The sequence below is a fragment of the Triturus cristatus genome, chromosome 11, assembly GCF_964204655.1.
Source record: "Triturus cristatus chromosome 11, aTriCri1.1, whole genome shotgun sequence".
NCBI lineage: Eukaryota > Metazoa > Chordata > Amphibia > Caudata > Salamandridae > Triturus > Triturus cristatus.
The window spans coordinates 394644552-394668177 of NC_140594.1; the positions used below are offsets into that span (position 1 = coordinate 394644552).

At 46.4% G+C, this 23626-nt stretch overlaps 1 protein-coding gene across 1 annotated transcript in view; it reads left to right on the forward strand.

Annotated features, from left to right (window-relative positions):
• VAMP5 (vesicle associated membrane protein 5) overlaps window positions 1–23626 on the forward strand; it is a 79039-nt gene that overhangs the window by 49708 nt on the left and 5705 nt on the right. Inside the window, exon 2 of the mRNA XM_085635187.1 lies at window positions 18914–19051. Within this exon, the coding sequence (XP_085491313.1) occupies window positions 18914–19051 (138 nt within the window). The remainder of the gene's footprint in view (window positions 1–18913; window positions 19052–23626) is intronic.

Here is a 23626-nt window from a genome sequence, read left to right on the forward strand (position 1 = left end):
CATGATCGCCGCCCTCAATGGGGCGAGGGTGTTTTCCAAGCTGGACTTAAACAAAGGCTACCATCAGCTGGAACTACACGAGAGTTCCCGCTATATCACGACGTTTGCAACACATCTGGGGTTGTTCAGATACAAGAGACTGAACTTTGGCATTTCATCAGCCGCGGAAATATTCCAAGAAGCCATCCGGCAAACGATACATCACATCCCAAATACGCTGAACTACAGCGATGACATTCTCGTCTACGGGGCAACACTCCAAATCCACGACACGGCCTTAGACAGGGTCTGTCATGCTCTACTGGAAGCCAACCTCACACTCAACAGGGAGAAATGCGAGTTCCATCAGTCGCAACTGAAATTCTTTGGCCACATCTTTTCAGGAGCCGGAATGCAACCAGACCCTGACAAAGTGAGTACTCTGAACAGCACCAAGAGTCCACTTGACGTCAGTGACGTGCGGTCGTTCCTCGGCATGGCGAGTTACTGCTCAAGATATATTAAGGACTATGCCACCATCAGTCACCCACTTCGCACTCTCACCAAACAGGGGCAGGCATTTGAGTGGACCCCTGAATGCGAGCAAGCATTCCAGGACATAAAGAAAGCTGTGGGCACAGTGGAAAGCCTGGCCTATTTCAGCCCGGATCGCAAGACCGAAATAACAGTGGACGCGAGCCCCGTCGGGCTGGGAGCCATCCTGGCTCAATATGACAAGGACACGGACCACCGCCACATTGTGGCGCACGCCAGCCGGAGCCTCTCCGACACGGAGAAGGCCTACTCCCAACCGGAAAAGGAGAGCCTTGCGGTCGTGTGGGCGTGTGAGCACTTTCACGTGTTCATCTACGGGAAGCATTTCACCATGGTAACAGACCACCAGGCGCTCGTCACAATCTATGGCAACCCCCGGTCCAAAATGCCACCACGCATCGAGAGGTGGGGACTCCGTCTGCAGGAATACACGTTCACAATCGTGCACAAGCCAGGGAAGGCTGCCAACCCGGCCGACTACATGTCGCGCCACCCGGAAGACTCGCAGCGACTCACACCGTCCATGGCAGACGAATATATCCACTTTGTGGTGGACCACGCGCGACCGCCTGCAGTCCCCCTAGAGGCCATCCTGGACGCCACCCAGCAAGACACCATGCTACAACAGGTGATCCGAAGGGTCCGAACAAACAGGTGGCGGCACGAAGAGCCGGAGGACGGGAGGGGTGACAGCACAAAGCGTCAGGAGTGGCAAGCGTTCCGGAATGTGTGCGAAGAACTATCTGTCACGCCCGATGGCCTACTGTTACGGGACAACCGAATTGTAATACCCCAGCAACTGAGACAGGGAGTCGTCAACCTGGCACACGAAAGCCATCGAGGAGTAGTCACGACGAAAAGAGCACTTCGTGAACGTGTCTGGTTCCCCTTCCTTGACAAGATGGTAGAGAACACTCTGAAAGACTGTCTGCAGTGTCAAGTGGTAAGGCAAGGAGACCCGCCAGCACCACTTCAGATGACGCCCCTGCCACCAGGAGTATGGCAAGAACTGGCCATGGATTTCTACGGCCCCATGCCGTCGGGCAAGTACGTGTTAGTCATAATAGATGAATATTCGCGGTTTCCCATCGCCCGGTTCGTCCCATCCACCAACGCGGCTGCCACGCTTACCATCCTGGATGAAGTCTTTGCAGCATGGGGCATACCCGCTGAGGTGAAAACAGACAATGGGCCCCCTTTCAATGGCCGGGAGTTCAGTGACTTCCTGACGCTCATGAATGTGCGACACCGACGGATAACACCACTATGGCCGCAGGCCAACGGCACCGCGGAAAGATTCATGGCCACTCTCAAAAAGACATTCCAACAGGCTGCTCTAGACAAGAGAGACCCGCAAGCAGCCCTCAATGATGTGCTCCGAGCCTATCGGACGACACCGCATGCTACCACCGGCAAATGCCCGGCCACACTCATGCTGGGACGCCCAGTCCGGACACGGATACCCACCTGGGAGGGGGCACTACGACCCATTTCGCCCAGCCGCATCCATCGGGAAGTGGAAGCCACCGACAAAGCTCGCAAAGAAAGCATGAAGGCATACGCGGATGGCAGAAGACGTGCTCGGTCCCTCTCATTCCACGAGGGAGACTGCGTGGTCGTCAAGCAGGAGCAGTGCAAGAAGACGGATAGCAGGTTCAGAGCGGAACCTCTAACGGTCACCCGACAAAGAGGTACCATGCTGACAGCGGAGTCAGACAACAGGCGTGTAACAAGAAATGTGTCCCACTTTCAGAAGTGCAGCCCGGGCCTACAAGAGACACTTGAGTCGCGAGTGACATTGTCAGGAACTCGACAGTTCGAAGCACAGAGCGACGGTGATGGCCACCTGGGACAGATATCCGGCGCCGACACCGCCGCAGTGCCTGAAGGCCGCACACTCAGACCACGACAAACAATCCGCCAGCCCAAGCGGCTGATTGAAGAAATGTAACTCTTGGTGACTCATTTCTTGCTAACAAAGGGGGAGATGTAGAGATGAGGTGGTCTAGTAGCTGGTGTGGGCGGAGCAGAGTGGGTGGAGGAAGGAAGGTATGGCCTGGGACAGGAAGGGGCGGAGAAAGGGGATAGCCAGTCAGTCGAGTGTAGGGCTATGCTGGTGTAAGGACTTGAGAATGAAGTGTCCTGAATAGAACCCTTCGTGTCTGTCCTTACTGATGCCCTTAGGGGAGCGAGACAGTGTAGTGGAAATAGGCCTTAAAATGCATTGCTGGAGTTGCGTCATGTTTGCGACACGACTCCAGCAATGCGAGACTTTTACCCCAACAGATGCGTCAGAATTTCTAACGCATCTGTCAATCCTTGCGCCATATTGTAAATACAGCGCATCCATAGTGACGCAAGGGTTTCTCAGGGTGGTGCATGGGAAAGTGACGCATCTCTACAGATGCGTCACTTTCTTAAACATCTTCCCCCTTGTTTGGTTCACAGAATACACAGAATTTTTTACATTCACTTGTGGCGAGGTCGTAATCCTAAAAAAGGTTTTGTAAAGAGCAGAGCCTCTCTTTGAGAACAGAACAGCGCTCCTGCAGAAACCTATCGGCCATCTACAGAGCGTCTGCAGGTGCAACAGTGTGAATTCACAGATGCTCCTATATTTTTTAACAAGCTCATATCTTTTTATGATTTATCTGCAGCTTTTCATAATTCGAGTGAATACTGTAATTACTATCAACAGTTTGGAACTAGGGGTTGGTGAATTCCTTGTTATCAATCTGCGGATGTGAATTTAGGGCAATCCAGCCAGTTTACCAGAGACGGCTGGTGTTAAGGGGTGAAGTGAGCGTTGCCCTACTAACAATAAACAAAAAAACACAGAGTTCCTAATGAAAGGCTTCATAGTGCTTTGTTCCAGACAGTAAGGAGCCTGAAGTTTTTCTTTTTTTTTTACCAGTTGGATAAGTGAACTGAACACAGCTGCGCATGCGCCGGCTGCCGGGCGAGAGAATACTCGCCCTGGAGGCACATAGCAGTGTTGGGTCGTCATGGTGGTAGGTGCGGCATTTATCAGTGCCATTGTATTTGCTTGATTCTGGGCGTTAATGCCTGCGACCTTGGGCGGGATCCACGTGACGCCACAGACAAGGGAGGCAGGCAGGGCTTTAAGTGGGCCGGGTCTCACCAGTGCTGAGCACCAGCAGTTTTTTAAAGTGGGGCTCAAAACGGGTCTCTATCGGGCTCTGTTTTGTTCCCTGGCACAGGCGGTCTGTTTTTCTTCCGTACTGCAGGGCCAGCAGGCACATCCATGTGGCGTGCCCACACTGCTCACTTCTCACTAGTGGAGAAGTTACGGCATGACGTCATGCCAGGTGAGCATTGTAGGGGAAGGGAAATCCTTTAAAGAGAGTCATTTTCTCTCTGGATTTCTCTTCTCTTTTAGAAACTCAGGAGCATCAACATTGTCTTGGTGTCACCAGGGCTTTAAGTGGAAGCTTTTTCAATATTATATACAAGTCAAAGTTGTTGCTTATATATCTTGGGCAACTAACAACCATTGACAAGGCCAATAGTCCTGACCTGATGAAGGTATGATGTTACTTGTTGTATCATATATCTGGATGCAATGACAGAAACAACAAACTACCAGTCGGGCGGCACACTGTGCTAAGCACAGATTTTTAGCGTATGTGTTTTTAAGCCACGCCCTTAAATACATTGACCACACCTCTTTGAAAGACCCCCCCAGTTTTTTCATCCCACTTAAAGCCCTGGAGGCAGAGCTGTTTAGGGGTCAACAAACATGCGAGCCCCTCCCTACCCCATACGTTGGTATGCTTTTGTTTTAGAGGACGTGCTGAAGGAGGGGCCCGAAGTGTACTTGGCAGTGGATACACCGGAGGGAAGAAGATGTAATGCGTGAAGCAAGGTACGATTTTTGCTCGGTTCTCTATGGCTTTGGGGCTTGGGAACTTTTTCCTGTGTGATTTGGAGTTCCCTTTCAATGCAGAGAAATACCAGGAACTTTTTGTGTTACTATTGCGTGCCTGTTCATGGCCCTGTGTTTACCAGCTCTTGCACGCCCAGGAAGTCACATGTGAAAGCAAGAGCACTTCAGTGGACAGCTTTGAAAGTAAAATGCTGCCTTGAATGGTCTGCCTTTCTGTTTCATCACTTCTTGCAGATGCTTATAGGTGTTTGAGCACCAAGTCAGCATTTGGAGGAAGTGGCTGTTTCCCGATTTATACAGTGCCGGGATTGAAATATTTTGTGCTAGTAATATAGTGTGCGCCCAACGTGACACTCTCATCTTTCCACCACTGGCAACATTCATTTCCACTTCCACCCCCCTGACATGCCCATGAAATCTCATAATGCGGTTATATTGTCCAGGGCGTAGATTTTATTCATATCAAACCGGTTAATTCCACATAACCACTACATGAGTATAAGTATCCCACTTGGGTACATAAAAGATATACATGCTTCACACCCTAGCGACTTTCATATGTCAAAGCACTTATACGGTAAAATAGATATTACATTTCAGCATAGCATTAAGCTGAACACTTTACTGTGCACATTATGCCAGCAGGCCACAATGCGCTACAGTTAACAGTTGCATTACCTGAACCAGGGCACTGCATAACGCATCGGCCCTCAGAGGTACCTGCCCAATGGCAAAACCTTCCGGTATACACATATCAAAGGCACAATGAAATTAAAATTGTCGTCCCAGGTGACCATAGCATTAAGTTGTTAATAGTCCTGAATCCTCTGCTGCGCCCATCGTGCCAGCAGGCCACAACGTGCTACAACAAACAGTTGCCTTACTTGAAATCCAGGGCACCACATAATGCACCGGCCCTCCGAGGCACCTGAACCCAGGCAGCCTCCCCAAAAATTCATCTCAGTCCTTAAGTGATGTGTTAAGGCAGTAGAGTTGAGGACCACCGGCAGGCCGGTCCCTTTCACCGCCAATTCACTGCACACTTCAATCCTACCCCATCCTGGGGTCCATCCAGTCGCTCAACCTCCCCTGTTGAGCATGCCCCTTTGTTGTTAACTGTCAGCGCTCCACCAGAGGGTAAGACGCTCCCCAGCGCACTCGCCCTCCCCTCCCCCGACGCGGACTGTGCTCTAGAATAGCCCCCAGTACTGTGTGGATGAATATCTCTATTCCTTTAGCCGAAAGATGCTCTCCATATTGATGGAACAACTCCGTTCTCCCCAGATGCAGGGAGACAAAGAGGACGATCCCCTCGATGCACTGCCTTAAATACCACATCTATTAGGTATCGGTTTCGTTTCCTTGACCGATCCTAAAACCGCTACATCATTAGCCAGCCCCCTCCTCACAACAGCCTCACAATGGGATGTACGGCCCGCGGCGCAACTAAGGGCGCCCCTCCTCTAGACACGATGGGGGCGCCTGCTCAAGAACGTTGGATCATGATGATGTTCGGGGCTGATTCATTTTAAGGTGGTTTATCTCAATTTGGGAGTTTCTGGCTGTACACGGACGCTGGGTTTATGTTTCTTTTAACACCAGGTAGTGATACCTGTCTGAAACTGCGTGTAGCTTTCATGCACTCGAGTTAAAAAATAACCAGATTGTACTTAAAACTGCAGCTGCGTCACCACGAAATAGATGCCTCCTCCTTTCCAGGAAAATTCCCAGCCCAGCTGTCCCGCACGAAGCTCTAATAAACAGGGGGAGCATAGCCAAGCGCTTGGCCGAGCACTGAAAATGTTAACTATTTAAGTCATACCACAAACATCATGTCAAATATGATAAACTCTATTCAAAATCCCAAAAAGTGTCTTTATTTACCCTGTGGAAGTTTTGGCATTATTGCGTGACCCCACAGCACTGCACTGAGAGGTACTTTTTAACTCTGAGTTTTTAAACATGGATCAATAGGGAACTAAGATCCAAGACAAGAAACCCTGTACCTGGCCCAGATTACTATGTATCTGTGTGCTTGCTTGTTTGTGCATATGTCTGTTATGAAGTTCTGTGAATATATAGAATCAGCAGCTAGCTACATCATTATCATATGAAATCCTTTTTATTGATGTCATGATAAGTACACTTTTACAAATGCTTTATTAACCTTCAAATACGCTTGAAAATGCACCTTTTGCCCACTCTTTTTTCCCCTAAATTTTCCATTATGACACTCGGGCTTGCTCGCTCACCACTGGGCACTCATAACAAACTTTTACGCCTCACCACTTTCAAATGTCACCAGCCACCACTGCAGTTTTCCATCGTTTCGAATCCACCTGCCCAAACTTTAAAAAGATTAAATGCAGTCAAAATATCCTGCGGTATAAGAATTCCTCGTTCTGTGCAGTGAGAAAAGCACGGAACGAGGAATTCTTTTGCTGTTTAACACTGCCTGAGTCTAGACAATGCCAGAATGGAAATTGAATTAAATGTATTACACGAAAATGCATCAAAGCAAATTCTCCAGCAAGGAAGGCTGTGCTTTGCAGCGGCAGACACTGCACAGAGACTTCCTGCTGAGGAAGATGTCTTTCAAGAGCTCTGCGTGGGTCCAAGCAAAGTACTTGCATTAATGCAAAAACATTGGATTTTCTCTCTTTTTCCATCTGCGCGTCAGCGGAGCAACCGTCATTCTGCTTTGCAGGTGATGAAACAGCAGGTGAATTTCATATTTTCGAAATTCTTCCGGATATTTTACCCACCCCTATTGGCAACATTTTCTTCACATGGGTTTTCACATAAAACAGGGCCTCTGCTCTGTTTTAAGTTGCTCGAGAGGAAAAATATTTACAGCATCCACCCATTTTCGAAGTTGTGAAGGAAACAGTCTTACAGTTAATTTGCAAGAAAACAGCACACCCTTTTCAGCAGCAACTAGCAAGAAAACATTAGCCCTCTGAAAAAATATTGGCAGCTTGGTGGGGAAACTGGGGGGCATATTATCAAGAAACGGCGTTACAATTATCGCCGCTTTAGCGGCAGTTTTCTGCCGCTAAAGCGGCGATAATATGCCCTGGAGAATTCCAATAGAAGTTCATGTTCTGGTGTCAACATGGGCTTCTATAGGAATTCTCTGCGGCATATTATCAAGCCCATTATCGCCGCTTTAGTGGCAGTTTTCTGCCGCTAAAGCGGCGATAATTTTATCGCCGTGCTAGATAATATGCCCCTATACAAGTGCGTAAATGTAGGAAATGAATACACTCCGAGTAGGACAGGCTTCCCCGACGAGTAGCTCGTGAGCTACTGGTCGCTCTCCAGATTACCTGTGAGTAGCTCTCTGTGTGCGGCCCCGCCGACTAAACTAGAAGCTTTTGTTTGACTAGATTAATATATTTATACCAAAATAGTGTATTCCAGATGAAAATGTGTGTATTTTCAGAACTCGTTGTTGTTTGGTGAAAATGGTTGATTTTCCAAAATATTTTTAAAGCTGCTATGTGAGTGACAAACCATAGGGCATTGGGAAGACTTATTACAAATGTTATACCCTTGGTGCCACAAGCATTGCAGCTCTGGTTGTTATGTATTACCTATGTAAGGACGTATCAACCTGTCAACGCCTTTTCCACATTACTGCTGGCAATCCTGCCTGATGCAGGGAGGTGATCGCCGCTGACAATTGTGCATAAGGCGACTATTAATATAATCTTGTCTAATATGGTCACTATTACAACACTTATGATAGTGACACTGGATAATTTTCATTGAATAGAAGTAGCTCTTGTTACAGAAAAGGTTGCAGACCCCTGGTGTAAGACAATAATCAGACTTTGCTCACTTTATATAAACTTTGCTGCTCGTTTGGTTTGTATTAATTTGTAGTACATGCTGTTAACCCACTGAGTTGCTTCTGACACCGCAGCAAACTCCTGTACGTACCCACTGGAGCTCTTGGAGACACACAAAGCAACTCAGACAGGCAGTAAATAGTGCTCCTGCAGGTACCCAGTGAACTCCTGCTGGGACACGGTGATCTCCTGCAGATACTTATAGCAACCTATTCTGCTCCTGTAGTGACCAAGTTTAGCTCCTACAAACAGACCTTAAGACTCACAATGGAGATTTTCAGGCCACAAGAAGCTCATAAAACCATCTCACTGGTCTCCTGCTGCCCTCCTGCACATGTGGCCACACAATGTAACACTAGCAGGTACACAATGGAACTCACGCAGTCACTAAACAGAGCTCCTACAAGTACTTACCGACAACCTACCCGGGTACTGTGGTGAGCAAGCAGAGATACAGAGAGCTGCAATGGAGCTTCTGTGGAGACCCAACTAAACTCTTGCGGCTGCACAACAAAGCAAAGTGAAGTATGTCTCTAAGCAGAGCTTATGCGAGGACCACCCTTTAAGGTCTTGCAGGTACATTCTGTCCTCCTACTGAGCTCCTTCAGTGCCTAAGCTGAGCTCTTGTGGGGTCTAAAGGAGCTTCGACTGAGAGCCAAAGGAACTCCTGTAGACACACAGTGAAGCAAAGTGAAAGCAGGTCAACAGGCCTGATGCAAGAAGCAAGTTAATCTCAGACAGGAACCCCACATAGCCCTTGCAGGGAGCCATTAGGCATTAGGCAGCCAGCAGTTGTTGTTGTTGTGGGCATCCTTCTGAGCTCTTCGGGGACCTCGCTGAGATCCTTCAAGCACAAGAGAAAGGTTCTACAGCCCCCCAAATGAGGTCCTACAGACCCCACAGAGAGATCCTGCTGTCACTTCAGTGAGATCCTGTAAGACCCCCCTTGAAACTCCTGCAGGGCAGCAGCAGAACTTCTTCAGGTAAGCAATGTAGATGCAACAGGCACCAATGGAAGTACCTGCACTTGCCCCAAAGTAGCTTTGTAAGATACCACAATGAGTCTCCACAAGCTGCAGGGTGTATTGGGCCATATGCTGCACACTAGACTGCTTCCAACACCCCTCCCAGCATCCTCTGCTCACTGCACTTCTTCTCTACCCCATATGGCTTCTGTTACTCTATTGTTCCCATCTTTAGGTTCTCCCTCCTTCCCTTGTATTTGAGCATGCCATTCCTTCTAGTTTACCTGTTGGTACTTGCTCCCTTGCCTTTCTTCCACTCTCTCACGTCTACCACTCTTAATTCTTGCTCTTTAAGATTCCTTTTTAGGTCGAGCGTGAGCCAGCACGCATGCTCTGCTCTGCGAGACTTCTTGTATACATTCGAATTAACGAGTAGCGAATAGAAGGCCCACCCACTCTCCGCCCATGTTTGCCATTGGCTTGTGTCATTGTCTGTCCTAAATGCTGGCTTCTATTTCGCCAATCTGCTTGTTAGTCCCTCTTTAGTACCGCCTCCTCCTTCATTTGTCACCTCCCATGGCGACCGGCCCCTTTACTTCCTTTGTTACATGGTAAGTGATATTTTAGACTGTGGGTACTATTTTCATTAAGGAGGTTCTCCTCATCAGGCACGACATGCTTTGGTGCCTTCTTTAACCCTCTCCCCCACCCCCCTCCTGTTGTCCGTGCATTCTTCCCCCCTGCTTGCCCTCATTCTCGTTGTCCGTGCCTTCTCCCAGCGCCCTCCCTCCCGTTGTCCGTTCCTTCACCCCCCACCCTCCCTCCCTTTGTCCGTGCTTTCAACCCCCGCCTGCCCTCACTCCCTCCCTCCCGCTGTCTGTGATGCTAACCATTTACACTGCAATAGGTCTCGCGTAAATGCGAGACCTATTGCATTGTAAATGCTCGTGTCTGTATATGTTGTAAGGTCAGCCAGTTAACACAAGGTACTTGCCCTGCCCCCAAGAGCACAGATGCTGGCTGGAGACAAAAGGCAGCTGCAGTGTGACTCTTGCAACGTCCTAGAGCTCCTCGGCAGCAGCTTCCAGCCCCTCTGAAAGCACGTACTTCAGCTTGTTTTTATTTTTAAGTTCAGCCTTTGATTGTGCTGGTACACATTACCAGGCTAGGGTTTATTTGCTGCTGTTGCTAGGCAGTTTACAAGATCAAACAATGGATGTTTAAAGTGCAGATTTCAAACCCTAGCCTGCTAATGTGTACCAGCACAATCAAAGGCTGAACTTAAAAATAAAAACTTACAGCTGAGGAGTTTGGAACAGGGTAAGCAGGTTCAAGGCCCTGCGTCGCCTCCACATGGTGTGATTCTGGGCAAATCACTTATTCTACCGGTGCCTACACATATGAATTTGACGTTGTGTGAGTAGTTTGGTACTCATGTAAAGCGCCCCAAAGCCCTTGGACCGAGTTCATGCTATATATAACTGCAAATAATAATAAATGGAAAGCGCAGTCGCTGCCTGTTGGATTGACCTTGTCTGCTTATAAACCTGAGTGTCAACTGACTGGTGAACAGCGATACGCAGGAATGCACAAAGTACCATGGCAGTGCCATGCTAGAAGGAGGATTTACTGGCAGCACTCTCGCAGATGCACATCCACAAAATGGTGCCTTACTTGCCTTTTAAAAGTGGTGTCAGCTAAAACATTTTTTCTCGAAAAGTTCACTCAGTAGCATTATGCTATGTCTGATACCCTGTATTTGTTCACTCTTAACGAACGAAAATTTGCATTCTAGGACAATATAGTTCAACATTTCTCATTGTAAGTAAAAGCAAACCAGCATTGGCAAAGACAATTGGTCTCGCCTATGCAAGCGTAATTGTCTTTGTAGATGTTTTTGAGCCATGTTTTACAGCTACAGAACTATTGTGCAGCATTGCTGAAAGTAAAGGAAATAAAAGGGGCTATATATAACACAATCAGCGTTGGCCTCTTTAAAGCGTTTTCCCCCCTTTTTTAGCCGTGCTGCAGTACCACATGGCTAAACAAACGCTCTTGCATAGGCGAGACCTATTGGCTTTGCCAATGCTTACTATTACTGTTTGTTCTTAAATCCTTCATTCCGCATCTCTAGTTAACTCACACGTCTCCTTTGTCAGGCATACTTTATCACTAATTTTTCTCTTACTCTTCCCCATGTTCCTTCATGTTGTGTTTATTTTCACTTTTTCAACTCCTCGGATTGTTTTTACCCTTTTGCCCAACACTTCTTTTACTCATTTGAATTCTCCTCTTATCTCTCTTCTTCTTTACTTTAGCCATGACTTTTTTCTCTCACAGCTACTATTTCTGTCTACCACCCACAGAACGTTTATACAACCCTCTTCTACTCTTGCTAGAGGTGGGCAAGCCAACATATTAATAGGGTGCGCCAAGGGTCTGGCTTGGCCCTAAACGCACAAGCATGAGCCATGAACATGTCTGATATGTAACTCATGCAACAAAGTACCAGCTCTATTCACAAAGGTAAATGTGCGCATGTACATTTCCTCAAGCAGCTAGGGGTAGCTTTGCACTTCTGTGCTATTCACTATTTCTGAGTATAATGTTTTTACTAGGTGCCGGCTTACATGTCTCCACCACTTGGTGAAGCCTCCTACACCAGGATTTCTGAGAGTAAATTATTACTCATAACTTTTCATATGTAGGAGGAGGTCTCTGCCACCCTGCCAGATATCTTTCTATGATAAAGTATGTGGAAATGTATTAAAGTTTATTAAACTTAAAAAAATATATTGTACAATAAAATATTAATGGGAAATAAAAGTACTTATTTATTTTAAATCTACAATTAGTAAAACAAAATGGTACAGCTCATTAACTTAACGGTGTATTAAATAATATACTTTTTTCAACTTTTTATATTTAATTTACGAATAATACCATTATAGAATGCATTTTATAAATCCCTGCAACATTAAAACATTTTTCATTTAACGTGTATTAGAATACTCAATTATTTAACAATTTTTAAAGTATATTTTAATATCAAAATTACTGTATCACATTTTTTTAAAAATCGGTAAGTGTGTATTTATTGCACGTACATTTTTATTATTAAACATAACTTAAATATTTATTTTAGAAGACAAAAGAAGAAAATGTATCCCATGGAAAATGAAGCTAGAGACTATGTGCCAAATTTGATTTCTTACTGAAGAGAAAAACACAATGTGGCAGAAGCAAGGAATGCTGCTTTTTGTCTCTCCTGTTTTTTTCGCTTAGTGTAGAGATGCAGAGTTTACAAGCATGTTTCATATTTGATTTATTCATAATTATAGACTGAAGAGAATTTAGGAGAATCGAAACCATGCTTGAACTTTGGACACTCTTTTTGTTATGTTATGTTATGTTAAACTCCATTTATAGTGCGTACAGCTACTCGGAAGTGTCCCGGCATGGAAGCCAAATGGTGGAGACAGAGTGGAGCAGACCCGGCTGGAAGATTACTTGAATAACAAAGTTTTTAGATGTTTTTTAAACAGCCTGAGGTCGCCGATGTTCCGAAGCTCGAAGGGCAGGGTATTCCAAGCCATGGCCGCTCTGACAGAGAGGGAACTGCCTCCCATTCTAGGCAGGCGGTACCTAAGTACAACAGCGAGGCATTAACCTGTGGAGCGTAAATGTCTGGGTGGCACATAGAACGTAAAGTGTCTCCTAAGATACTGAGGCCCCGCCTTGTAGAGAGCACCATGGGCAAGCGTGAGAGCCTTAAACAAAACACATTGGTCAACCGGGAGCCAGTGCAAATCCCGTAGAGTCTGCCTAGCGCTAGACCTGCCAGGATTACCCAGTAAAGCTCTAGCCCTCGCGTTCTGGACAATCTGCAGCTTTTTTAGCTGATATGCCGGAAGACCAATGTACAGAGCATTGGTGTAGTCCAGACATGAAAGGATGAGAGCACGGGTCACCATTTCTTTAGCCGCTTCGGGCAATAAGGGCAGAAACTTCTTTAGGCATTTCAGTGTGCCGAAGCACACACCGGCTAGTTAATTGATCTGAGGCAGAAATCTTAGTTCCTCACTGAACCATACCCCCAAATATTTTGCCGGGCTCCCCATTAATTTAGGCATGGGGTAACCCACCGGCCAAATGTCCTCTCTGAAATGCGGGGGGAAGGATCCATAAAGGAGCACCTCAGATTTCTCCTTGTTGCATTTCAGCTGGGCCTGCGCTAACCATTAAAAAACTTCCGCAAGACAGTTTTTGGCAGTGATCGGGGAAAAATCAATTTTCTTCCACGTGAAGAGGAGCTGGGTATCATCAGCATAAGCTCTGATCTTAGCACCCAGCTCCTCCGCCAGATAAATGAGCGGCGTCATATAGACATTAAACAGAAGAGGGCTCAATGTTGAGCCCTGAGGAACCCCCGTAGTCAGACTTCTCGGTGTTGAGGAGTAAGGAGGCAGCCATACTTGCTGTGTTCTATTCGCTAGAAAGGATTCAATCCACTCCCACACCTGACCAGAGATGCCAATGTAAGACAACCGCGCCAAAAGTTGGCGGTGTGGCACGGTGTCAAACGCGGCAGAGAGGTCTAATAGCACCAGATCAGCTCGGCCGCCGGCATCCAGGCACTCTCTAAAAGCCTCCGCCACCTCAACCAGGGCTGTCTTGGTGCTGTGTGAGGCCCTGAAACCCGACTGGGCGGGGTGGAGGGCGCCAGAGGTCTCAACAAACTCAGAGAGCTGCTTGTGAGCGGCCTTCTCACACACCTTTGCCACAGCCGGGAGAAGTGAGATTGGACGATAACTAGCCAGGGTAGCGGGGTTTAATGAAGGTTTTTTTAGCAGGGGGAGAAGTTTTGCATGTTTCCACTCAGGTGGGACCGTAGCGGTCAGGAGGGACAGAGTGACAATTTTGTTAACTTCAGGGTTAACTACCTCCATCACTGCCGCCTGTAACCTGGCTCGGCAGGGATCCATAGGAGAGCCTGATTTAAACGATTTAAGTATTGCTAGAGTATCTGACAGCGAGATGGGAGTAAACGCAGTCAAACAGGAGCGGACTGGATCAAAGTCTACGACTGTCTGATGCGAATAGATCACCTGCATTTGAATAGCAGTCCCAAATCTATCCTGTATGGCTTGAATTTTATCAATAAAAAACCCGAAAGCTGCTCGCACCAGTCGTTAGAGAGGGGGGCGAAGCCATCTGTTTAGCGCATGGATTCAGGAAGCTTTGGACGATTGCAAAGATTTCCTTTGAATTCTTCTTTGATTGAGCAATGCGCTCCGCATAAAAGTGTCCTTTGGCCAGCTTGACCGTGGTGTAATAGTTGTTCTGAGTCTTCCTGAGAGCTATTTTGGCTAGCGGACAGTAGGCCTGTCTTCAACAGCGCGCAAGCTTTTTGCAGGATTTTTTTAGTTCTTTTAATTCATTCGAAAACAGGGTTGGGACGGAGATTTTCTCGCTCTTTTATGTCCCAGAGACGTGGAAAAATACTCCACTGCTCTAGACAGCCAATGATTAAATCCGCCAACAGCTTCCGACAGACCCCCAGAGATACCCTGGTGGGTATCTGTCAGGACTCTGCCCAGGGCAGCAGGCTCAATACGAGGAGGAGGTCTAGCCTCTGAAGTCCTCGTAGATGAATAGGATGGCTTCATGGTCAATGAAAATTGAATTAGAAAATTATCGTACCAAGAGACTGCCATTGGCAGAATAGCTGGTTCATGGGAGTCCTTGCTGGGTTACCCCAAACATCCCATGATTTAATGCTTTGTTACATGGAGGAGTGAGGGGTACCTGTGGAAAGTGTGATGAAATCATGCGCATGGGAGAATGGTGAAAGCATGACACATAATTTCCTGCATAGCCTCGGAGCACAATAACCATATTCTTTGGTACTAGGTGGCCTGCTGTAATGTATGACACCTTCAAACAGCCCTGGCCTTGTAGACAACTGGATTTTGGATGCTAGGGCTGCTGATCCCAATATTAAACAGATAAAAGTGTAATTACCTTTCCAAGAGTGCAATGTGATGTGGGTCTAGTAGTCTGTACTGGCAACTGTGAATAACCACACAATACCAGCACCACTTGGATGTGTCGTAAGGGCCAGAGCTGCCGACTTTGGAACAGGGGAACCAGGTTCGTTTCTCGGCTTCGGCTCAACATTCTAGGCAAATCATTTAATCTCCCTGTGCCTACCAAAAATGAATGTGACCTTGTGTAATGTAACTGGTGCTCATGTAAAGCTCTCCAATACTTTCGGGTCAAGTTTGCGCAATATAAAAACTACAACAATACAAAAATAACTTCCACCTTGGCATGCAAAGAGTGCACCATATCCATTTAGTGCCTTCTGAAAGAATCCTTTTGTAAGGTTAGAGGCAGTAAGCAAGTGTGTGTGAGAGAGAGAGTGATCCATGTTAATATATAAAAACTGTGCTTAGCACAATTTACTATAAGTCCATGGAACACACTACCAGCATTACTCCTATAAATCTGCATGTTGTTACCTGCACTGCATTGAAAGCAAAAAAAATTGTGAACACGGGGAAAATGCAACTTACATATATTTTTAGGCGGGGCAGATCAACATACCCTTGTCGTCACTGATTTTCAAAAGTTCGACACTTTGGTTGGAAGTGTTGATGAAAATATTTCAGCATCCAGTTGTCTCAACAATACTGGAATAACATTAATGGACTGCGGTACTGGTGTGCAGTGATAGTCCCCGTTACTGGGTCCATGACACCATGGCTGTGAGATATCTCTGATTAGTTGAGAATACAGGATAGGGTGATGATAAAATGTAAATGAAGAAGATTCCTAAAGTGAACCGGTTTCAGTTGTTTCGTACTAAATTAAATATAGGCCAGGGTGGACTAGCCGAATTCCGCGAAGTGAACACAAAAGTACCCTGCGGTACGCGGAGTTCCGCAAGCGGCAGAGTGTGTTAGGTTGCGCCGTCCACACTGATTTTTAGCACTGAGTGTTTGTCCTGCATTGGAAAATCAGCGCGATCTGCACCATGCGCAGCGCAAGATGGCGCTGCTTCTTTCTGCCGCTTAAGTAGAAGTTCTACTGGAGCAGCAGCTTCCTCAACGCTAATGGAAGGTTTCTCAACGCAAGCGGTGGCGGCCATCCGCGACCGCCCAAGTTAAGAAATCGGGCCAGGTGGTGGTGTGGAGTATGATTTCCTCGCTTGCGCTCGCCTACGCGTTTCGGAGTTTTTCGGAACTCTGCGTACTATGTGGAGCACGGAGTGGGAAAAACTCTGCGAGCGGAGCAGAATTTCATGCCCAGGCCTAGTTAAATGTAATTCCAATGCTGGAGGACTAAAATGCAGTGGTAGCACCATATGTTACTACAATTGTAAAGTTTGGTGCTCTCCATTTCAGTGTAAATAAAAGTATATTAACCCCTTCAGTGCCCGCCCCTTTCCCCGCCCTGTGCCGGCCGTTTCATTAGCGGGCGGGGTTTATGACGAGCTGGTCTCGTCATGGGCACAGCGCCACCGCAGCCCATGACGAGACCAGCTCGTCATGGGCATTGAAGAGGTTAAAAACAAATTCAGCACGATCTGTTTCTGAAGGTCGGGGTGGTGGCTTGTGTTATATTTTAATGAAGTGGTGGGTGGGGCCATCAGAGTCGGTTTAAGCTACCTTGTTTTGAGTTGTACTAGGTAATTAGATGTTGTAGAACGATATCATATGTAGTAGGTTGTTGTAATACTATATTGTGCCTTGTTGGACACCGTATACCCAGGTCCTTGTTTATGATGGAATGTGGAACGTGGGGGCATTTAGTTGGTGAGGGTACAGGGAGAAGAAGGGCAACTATTGTGATGTTGTATGCTACATGGTGGCAGTTTTTGTGTACAAGAAAGGATACTTTGGAACTACTTGCGAGTATCTTCACAAATTTGGCAACGGGAATGTGATTCAAACCCAAGCATGCAAAGCACAATGCTCTGAGATGCTCTCAGTCAAACCAGTGGCCCCAGCTAGTTGTAAACATACACTCACATGGGATCCCTGAATTGACTCAGAGCCTCTCACAGGTTAAAAATTTGTGTTTGTAGGCAAATTGTGTGCAGGCAAATGCACCTGAACGCAAGGCTGGCTTTAGGGTGGTGCAACTGGTGCAGCTGCTTCTGCAGCTGACCTCAGTGGGTGCTGTGTTTAAAAATAACTTATGGGTTTAAAAACAGGTGCTGCAGGGTTCCTTTTGTGTTCAGTATTTTTCAGGCAACAATAAAAATGTCAAGATAAATTCAGTGATTAATGCTGGAGAGAGATCTAGGGTGACCAGGTGATCCAGATTTGCCAAGTGAGTCCCAGCTTTCCATCAGTTGTCCTAGCAGATTTTGAGAAGTTTATTTCATGTCCCATTGTGTTTTTTTAGAGAAGATCGACTAAAAACAGAGAGAGGCTGGTTTAAAGGCAGGACGAGTGTGCAGAGCTTCTCAGAGCACAATTTAAATAACACCTATGTAGCTAGCGTTAAAAGTTGCATTTAACTTAGGTTCCTAAGTGCTTTATTGTCTGTGTTTCTATGTTGATGTGTACTGTCATTTAAGTCATTTTATGCCACTCAGCTTATGTAAAAGTGTAGTCTTTCTTCTATGTTTGCTAATTGTCCTGGTTTTTGGTTTTCAACATCTGGTCACCCTAGTGCAGTGATTCTCAAAGTACGGCCCGGGGGCCGCATGCGGCCCTCCTGACCTTTACATGTGGTCCCCTGGGCAGCAGCAGCACTGGGCTGCTGGTTACTGAACTTAGCACTAAGATGGAAAAAAATGTAAATATATAGCAATCGTTTATTTGAAGGTTAATTGCAGTTAGGAAAAGGAAGTAGCTAGGCCCTTAACTTTAGGAACACCTTAATTTTTTTTAAGACAGCTACTAGATATACATGCTTTGCTTCCCCTACACCCATTTTACACCCCCGCTGGCATTAGTGGGGCCCTCGGTCACACCATAGACAACATTTTGCGGCCCCCGGGAAAATGTTTGTGAGTACCCATGCCCTTGAGGGATCAGAGTTTTGTCTAGTGGCAATTTTGATTCATCCTAAAGTAGCGCAGAGGGTTCATGTGCCTGCTGCAAAGAACATGTACAATGCAAATCACAGAACTTAATGTTAGTAAATTATGAATAGCGCTATAAACAAATAAAATATATGTCAGAGAGGGGCTATGGAGGGATAAAGGTCACTGTTGGAGGATGGTAGGGAGGGAATTTGTTGATAAGGAGGTCATTGGGAGAGGGCCGCCAAAAAGATCGTCGCACCAGGCGCCACCTGTTTGAACATACACGCTTTTCTGCCTCTCCCTGCTTTTCCTTTCACTCAGATGTGTCCCCACTGAGAACACCACAGCTGGGGACGGGCGTGACTTGGTTCTTCCTTTTCTATGCACCTCGCTTTTTACAACACCACTTTTCCAAAAGTTCTTAAAACTCACCTATTTACTTTGTTACCTCTTCTTCTTCCATTTCCTTCTTTTATCAGAGGTTTCTCCTCAGTGCCAGGACACCCAGGATTGGGTAGTAGTGCACTATACAAATGTTAAATTCATTAGTAAACTATACAAATGTGAAATGCATTCATTCATCCACTTTCTCCTTATCTCTTTTCCTCAGGCGGACAAGAGGCTGAAGGGCCTCCAGCACGAGACTTCTGAGATCACGGGGATCCTGTCAGAAAATATCAACAAGGTGATAGAGCGAGAAGGAAAGCTGGCCGACCTGGACCAGCGAGGACAGGAGTTGGCAGACATGGTAAGTTCTAGAAAGCACTACAAAAGGCAGATAGAGTCTCAGTTTTAATTCTTAATTTGTGGCGGTAGTTATTGGTGGGTTCCAGGACTTGTTTTTCATGGTCAGACTTTAACATGGAGCAAGAGAGAGAAAGGTGAAACATGGCGAAATAAGAGATAAGAGAGAGCGAGAGATGAAAGTGGTGACAAAGAAAGAAACAGAGATTAATAAAAAGAACCTGCAAGAGTGAGATAAGGAAACAGGAAGTGTTGTGTAGTAGAAGAAACAGGAAGTGTACTGTGATGGGTGAAACAGGAAGTGTATGGTGATGGGTGAAACATGAAGTGTACGGTGATGGAAGAAAGACAGTTGAGGTTGAATCAAGACTAGACAGCCTTGGTATTCAGTAACACGAGCATTCAACAGCATTGTTGGTGGGCTCTTAAAAAAGTGTGGCCCGCTGTTATGTTTTTAAAATATTTGTCTTTATCTATTTTTACAAATTATGTCCAGTGCTCCCCTCCTTTCACCTCTGCTCTTATTTAAAAACTGTGTCTAAGTTACATTTGTCTCTAGTCACAACCCTTGTTGTATCCAACCTCACTTTATTGCCCTTAGCCATCCTGCCCAGCTGACTGTCTGCACATCTGTCTGCCTGCTTTCTGTTTAATTTCACAATTGAGTGTACGCAGATCCACATTTCTGGCTGAGGCGCTCTAAATGTTCTGAAGTTTCTTGAGGAGTAACTGGGTGATGCCAGCGTAGAGTGCGTTCTCGTAGTTGGGTCTGCTGCGGATGAGTGCGTGGGTGCCGTCTTTCTGGACTCAGTGGGGATCCACTTGAAGATCTTTCAGAGCACATGTAGCGTGTGGAAACAGGATGATGAGAGGGCATTGATCTGGCAGCTCATGGTGAGTGAGGAGTCTAGGATGATGCTGAGGTTTCGTGCGTGGGCTGTGGGTGTGGAGGGGGGGTTCCAAGTGCTGAGGACCACCAGGAGTCGTCCCAGTCGGACGGGGTGGAGCCCATGATGAGGACTTCTATCTACTCTGAGTTGAGCTTCATGCTATGAAGTTAAATGTGAGCATTTGTGGGGCAAACCTGTGTGTGTGTGTGTGTGTGCGTGTGTGCGTGTGTGTTTGTGTGTTAAAGAGAGTGACAGAGAGAGAAAAAGAGAGAACGGCTGTGGTTGAGAGTGAGTCACTGTGAGAGTATGAAAGTGAGCGTCTGCGTAAGTGAGGTGGATGGAATGAAATTGTGAGCAAGTGAATGAGCACATGAGTGAAAGCGTGAGCATGTGAGTGAGACAGTGTGTGAGCATGCATAGGCATGTGTGCAAGGCGAAAAGTGAGCATTCGAGTGAGAGTGTGAAACAGTGATAGTGAGTGAGACAGTGTGTGAAATTTCATGAGACAAGAGAAAATACGAGGCAGTGAGTGAGACATTTTAAAACAGATTGCTAGGTCGCATTTAAGCCAACATCCTCTACGACCCCTTAGCCCTCCTTCCAGACTGTTGCTCGCCGCTCCACCGCTTTCTACGGCTCTCTGAGGGCCTGAGGGGAGGCGGGGGTTACCCATGACCCACCTGCTTCAGACCCCAGGTTGTTTTTAGTGCTTCACTGCTCTCCAGTCAGAGCACTGAAGAGCCAGGTTTCAATTCTGGTTGAGTGCATAAGCCGCTAACAACCAATGATCCGGGATGTGCCGCCCTGTGCTTTAGTTCTGCAATTGTCTGAAACAATTCAGCAGGTACATGTATTACCTAAACAAGTGCCCTCACCACGTTCACGTTTGAGAGATAATATTTATTTGCATTATGACGATGATGATCGTTATTATTTTTATTATCTTGATTATTATTATTCCTGATGAATCACCTTTCTAGGCAGAACATATATTGCTTTTTGGCTTTAATGTCATTAAACAGAAATTGATTCCCTATCTTCCAAAGATATAAATTGCCTGTGTACTGTTAATTGTAAATAATAAAAATGTAACTAACTCACACCAGTAGTTGAGGATCCTATCGGTGCTTTAATAACTACTGTTTTTATTATTTACCGAGCAACACTATATTGAACATATTTTTAATTCATTTTTTGAGTCAAGCAGAGAAAAAACACTAGGACCAGGATTTACTGTGATTGTCCATCGGGGTTGCGTCACGTTTGTGATGTAGCCTGACGCAAAACCCCTTTTGGTATTTACCAAGCCACACACAGCCACTTTGCGTAGCTTTGGTTGGTTGTTTTAGTAAATACAAAGTAACACAAGGCAGCGCATACCTCACGCTCCTTTGCGTGGGGTAGGCATACATGGGTTGAGCATGAGCATTCCCATGCATCCACCCATATAATTTGACACAAAGCCCGGTTTACAAAGACCTGTAAACCTGGGTTTTTGCCTAAATGATGCACCTTACAGACTGAGGCGCAACAATGAGCAATCTCTTTATTTCTCCTCATGACATCCTCTTTCCATAGCATTCTGCAGCACACATAGAGAGAGGAATAAGCAGCCAAAGATTGTGTTTGTACTGGAAGGGATACTCCACACAGTGCTCCAGCACATGGAGAGAGCAGAAATGCTCCATATCTTCATAAATATGGAGTCTCTCCCGTTCAGGCAACGCAGCGCGGCAAGGGAACTTGCCGTGCTGCATTGCATGAAATAAGAGTAAATGTGCTCCCAGGGCCCGTAATACTAAAAGGGCGCACTTTCACTGTTTGCGAGGTGCACCAGGTGCAAACAGGGAAGGTGCTCCCTATTAAGAAGAATGTGCTGCTGTCTGGGCAGCTGTGCACTCCCGCTGCCCCGGGGGCAGTGCATTCAAGTGAAATACGGAGCAGCTGTTTAAAAGTAGGTCCGTATTTCTCTGTGTAGGCGGCAACCCACCTGCACTTTCAACAGGGATTAGAGAGCCCCTTACAGGCAGCTGGAGCGAGGGATTGCACCTGCATGAGGAAGGGTGTCTGGGGAGTCCATGGGACCCCCTTTCATTTCTTACAGTGCACCACCTTTTTGTGGCGCACTTTCAGTGCGCCTCCTTAGGGCATGTTTCCCTCTGCGCCCAAGTCGGTAACATGGCTTGGGCGCAGAAACAAAGAGTCTCCCTCATTTGCATGGGGCCTGCAAACGATAGCTGCATACACACATACATATGCACCAGTGCTATCTGTATTACCAAAGAGCCGCAGGGCGCACAAAGTGGGCGCACACACCTTTTAAGGAGCACTTTCTGTAATACGGCCTCAGATGCTATCAACTGATGATTTCAGTTAATGAACTGCCCAAGTTGCGAAACTGAAACTTGGTAGCCAATATCTCTCCGATTTCACACCCAGTATTTGCTCTGGACTTTGCTCCAGAAGTGTACTGATTAGATAAGCAGAAAAGAAAGGCTTTGTGACTTACCTAGTATACTCCTACTGGTAAATACAAAATACTTAGAGCTCCCTCATGACTAACTTGGGTAGACAGCTAAAACCATGCATAACATGCTTAAGGAGAATCTAACTCTAGGATAGATTACTCATTACACAGAGCAAGCTACAAAACACCTTTAGGCCATTGTCGAGCTTTGCTGTTATTTTGTACGAGCAAAATGCTAAGCAGCCCATTGGGGCACAACGCAGTTCAGATGAGGAGGTAACCAACTTTCTGGTGCTAAAGAGTTAACCAAAAAAAGGTGACAGGAGTGCAGCGCCAAAGATGCTCTACTGTGCCGAGCACCGAACCTCTTCTAATGTGAAGAAATGGGTGTAAGGGGGTGAGAGTGGCAAAAAAAAATATGTTAGCATCCGACACAAAGCAAGGACTCCCAAGCTGCCTTAACCTGCCTTTGAGACAAACGTTCACATTTTATGTGGGTTACCATTTATTGTTTGCCATCACATTACATTTATACTAGGGGCTGGCACTGCAAGTTTTTTAAATTCATAAAATGCAGTACTGCTGATTTTCTCACAGTGCTGCTTTGTAGGAATGTGAGTATATTCAGGCCTATAAACAACAATATTTCTTGTCCACATCTAACCACGTGACCCCCTCTCATACGATGAGCAACAAATTCTCTCTTAAGGTTCAATCAACTGCCTACTTACAACCGGTTAGTGGCAATCTGGCTGGATGAAGCCAATGCTCCGCGATTACAGGGACATATTGCAGATTAAAAATCAGACAACTGCCTCTAGCTCCCTAGGCCGTTATGTTTGGAGGCAACATCTCTGACAACTTGGTACCTGGGAATCTGCTGGACACCAGGGGCGGGTGCCACACTACTAAAGTGGGGGGAGTAGGACAGGGGATGAGGGGGAATAATATATTTTTTTTAAATTACCTGATGACGCGGCTGCCTCGGTCCTCTTCTCTGGCTCTCCCAGCATGCACTGGGGCACAGGCTCCCCACCCAATTCTGGCGCAGCTCTCATGCAATACCTAGCAGGAGAGCAGCGCCAGGATTGGTCTAAGCGGCGTGGTTTGCGGCATATAGTGCCTAAGAGCTTGTGACATTTTTCCAACCCGGCTGTGCAATACAGCTGGATTTGAGAAAAGTGTGCATGTCTGTTTGGCCGGCCTAAGATGGCGGGACAAA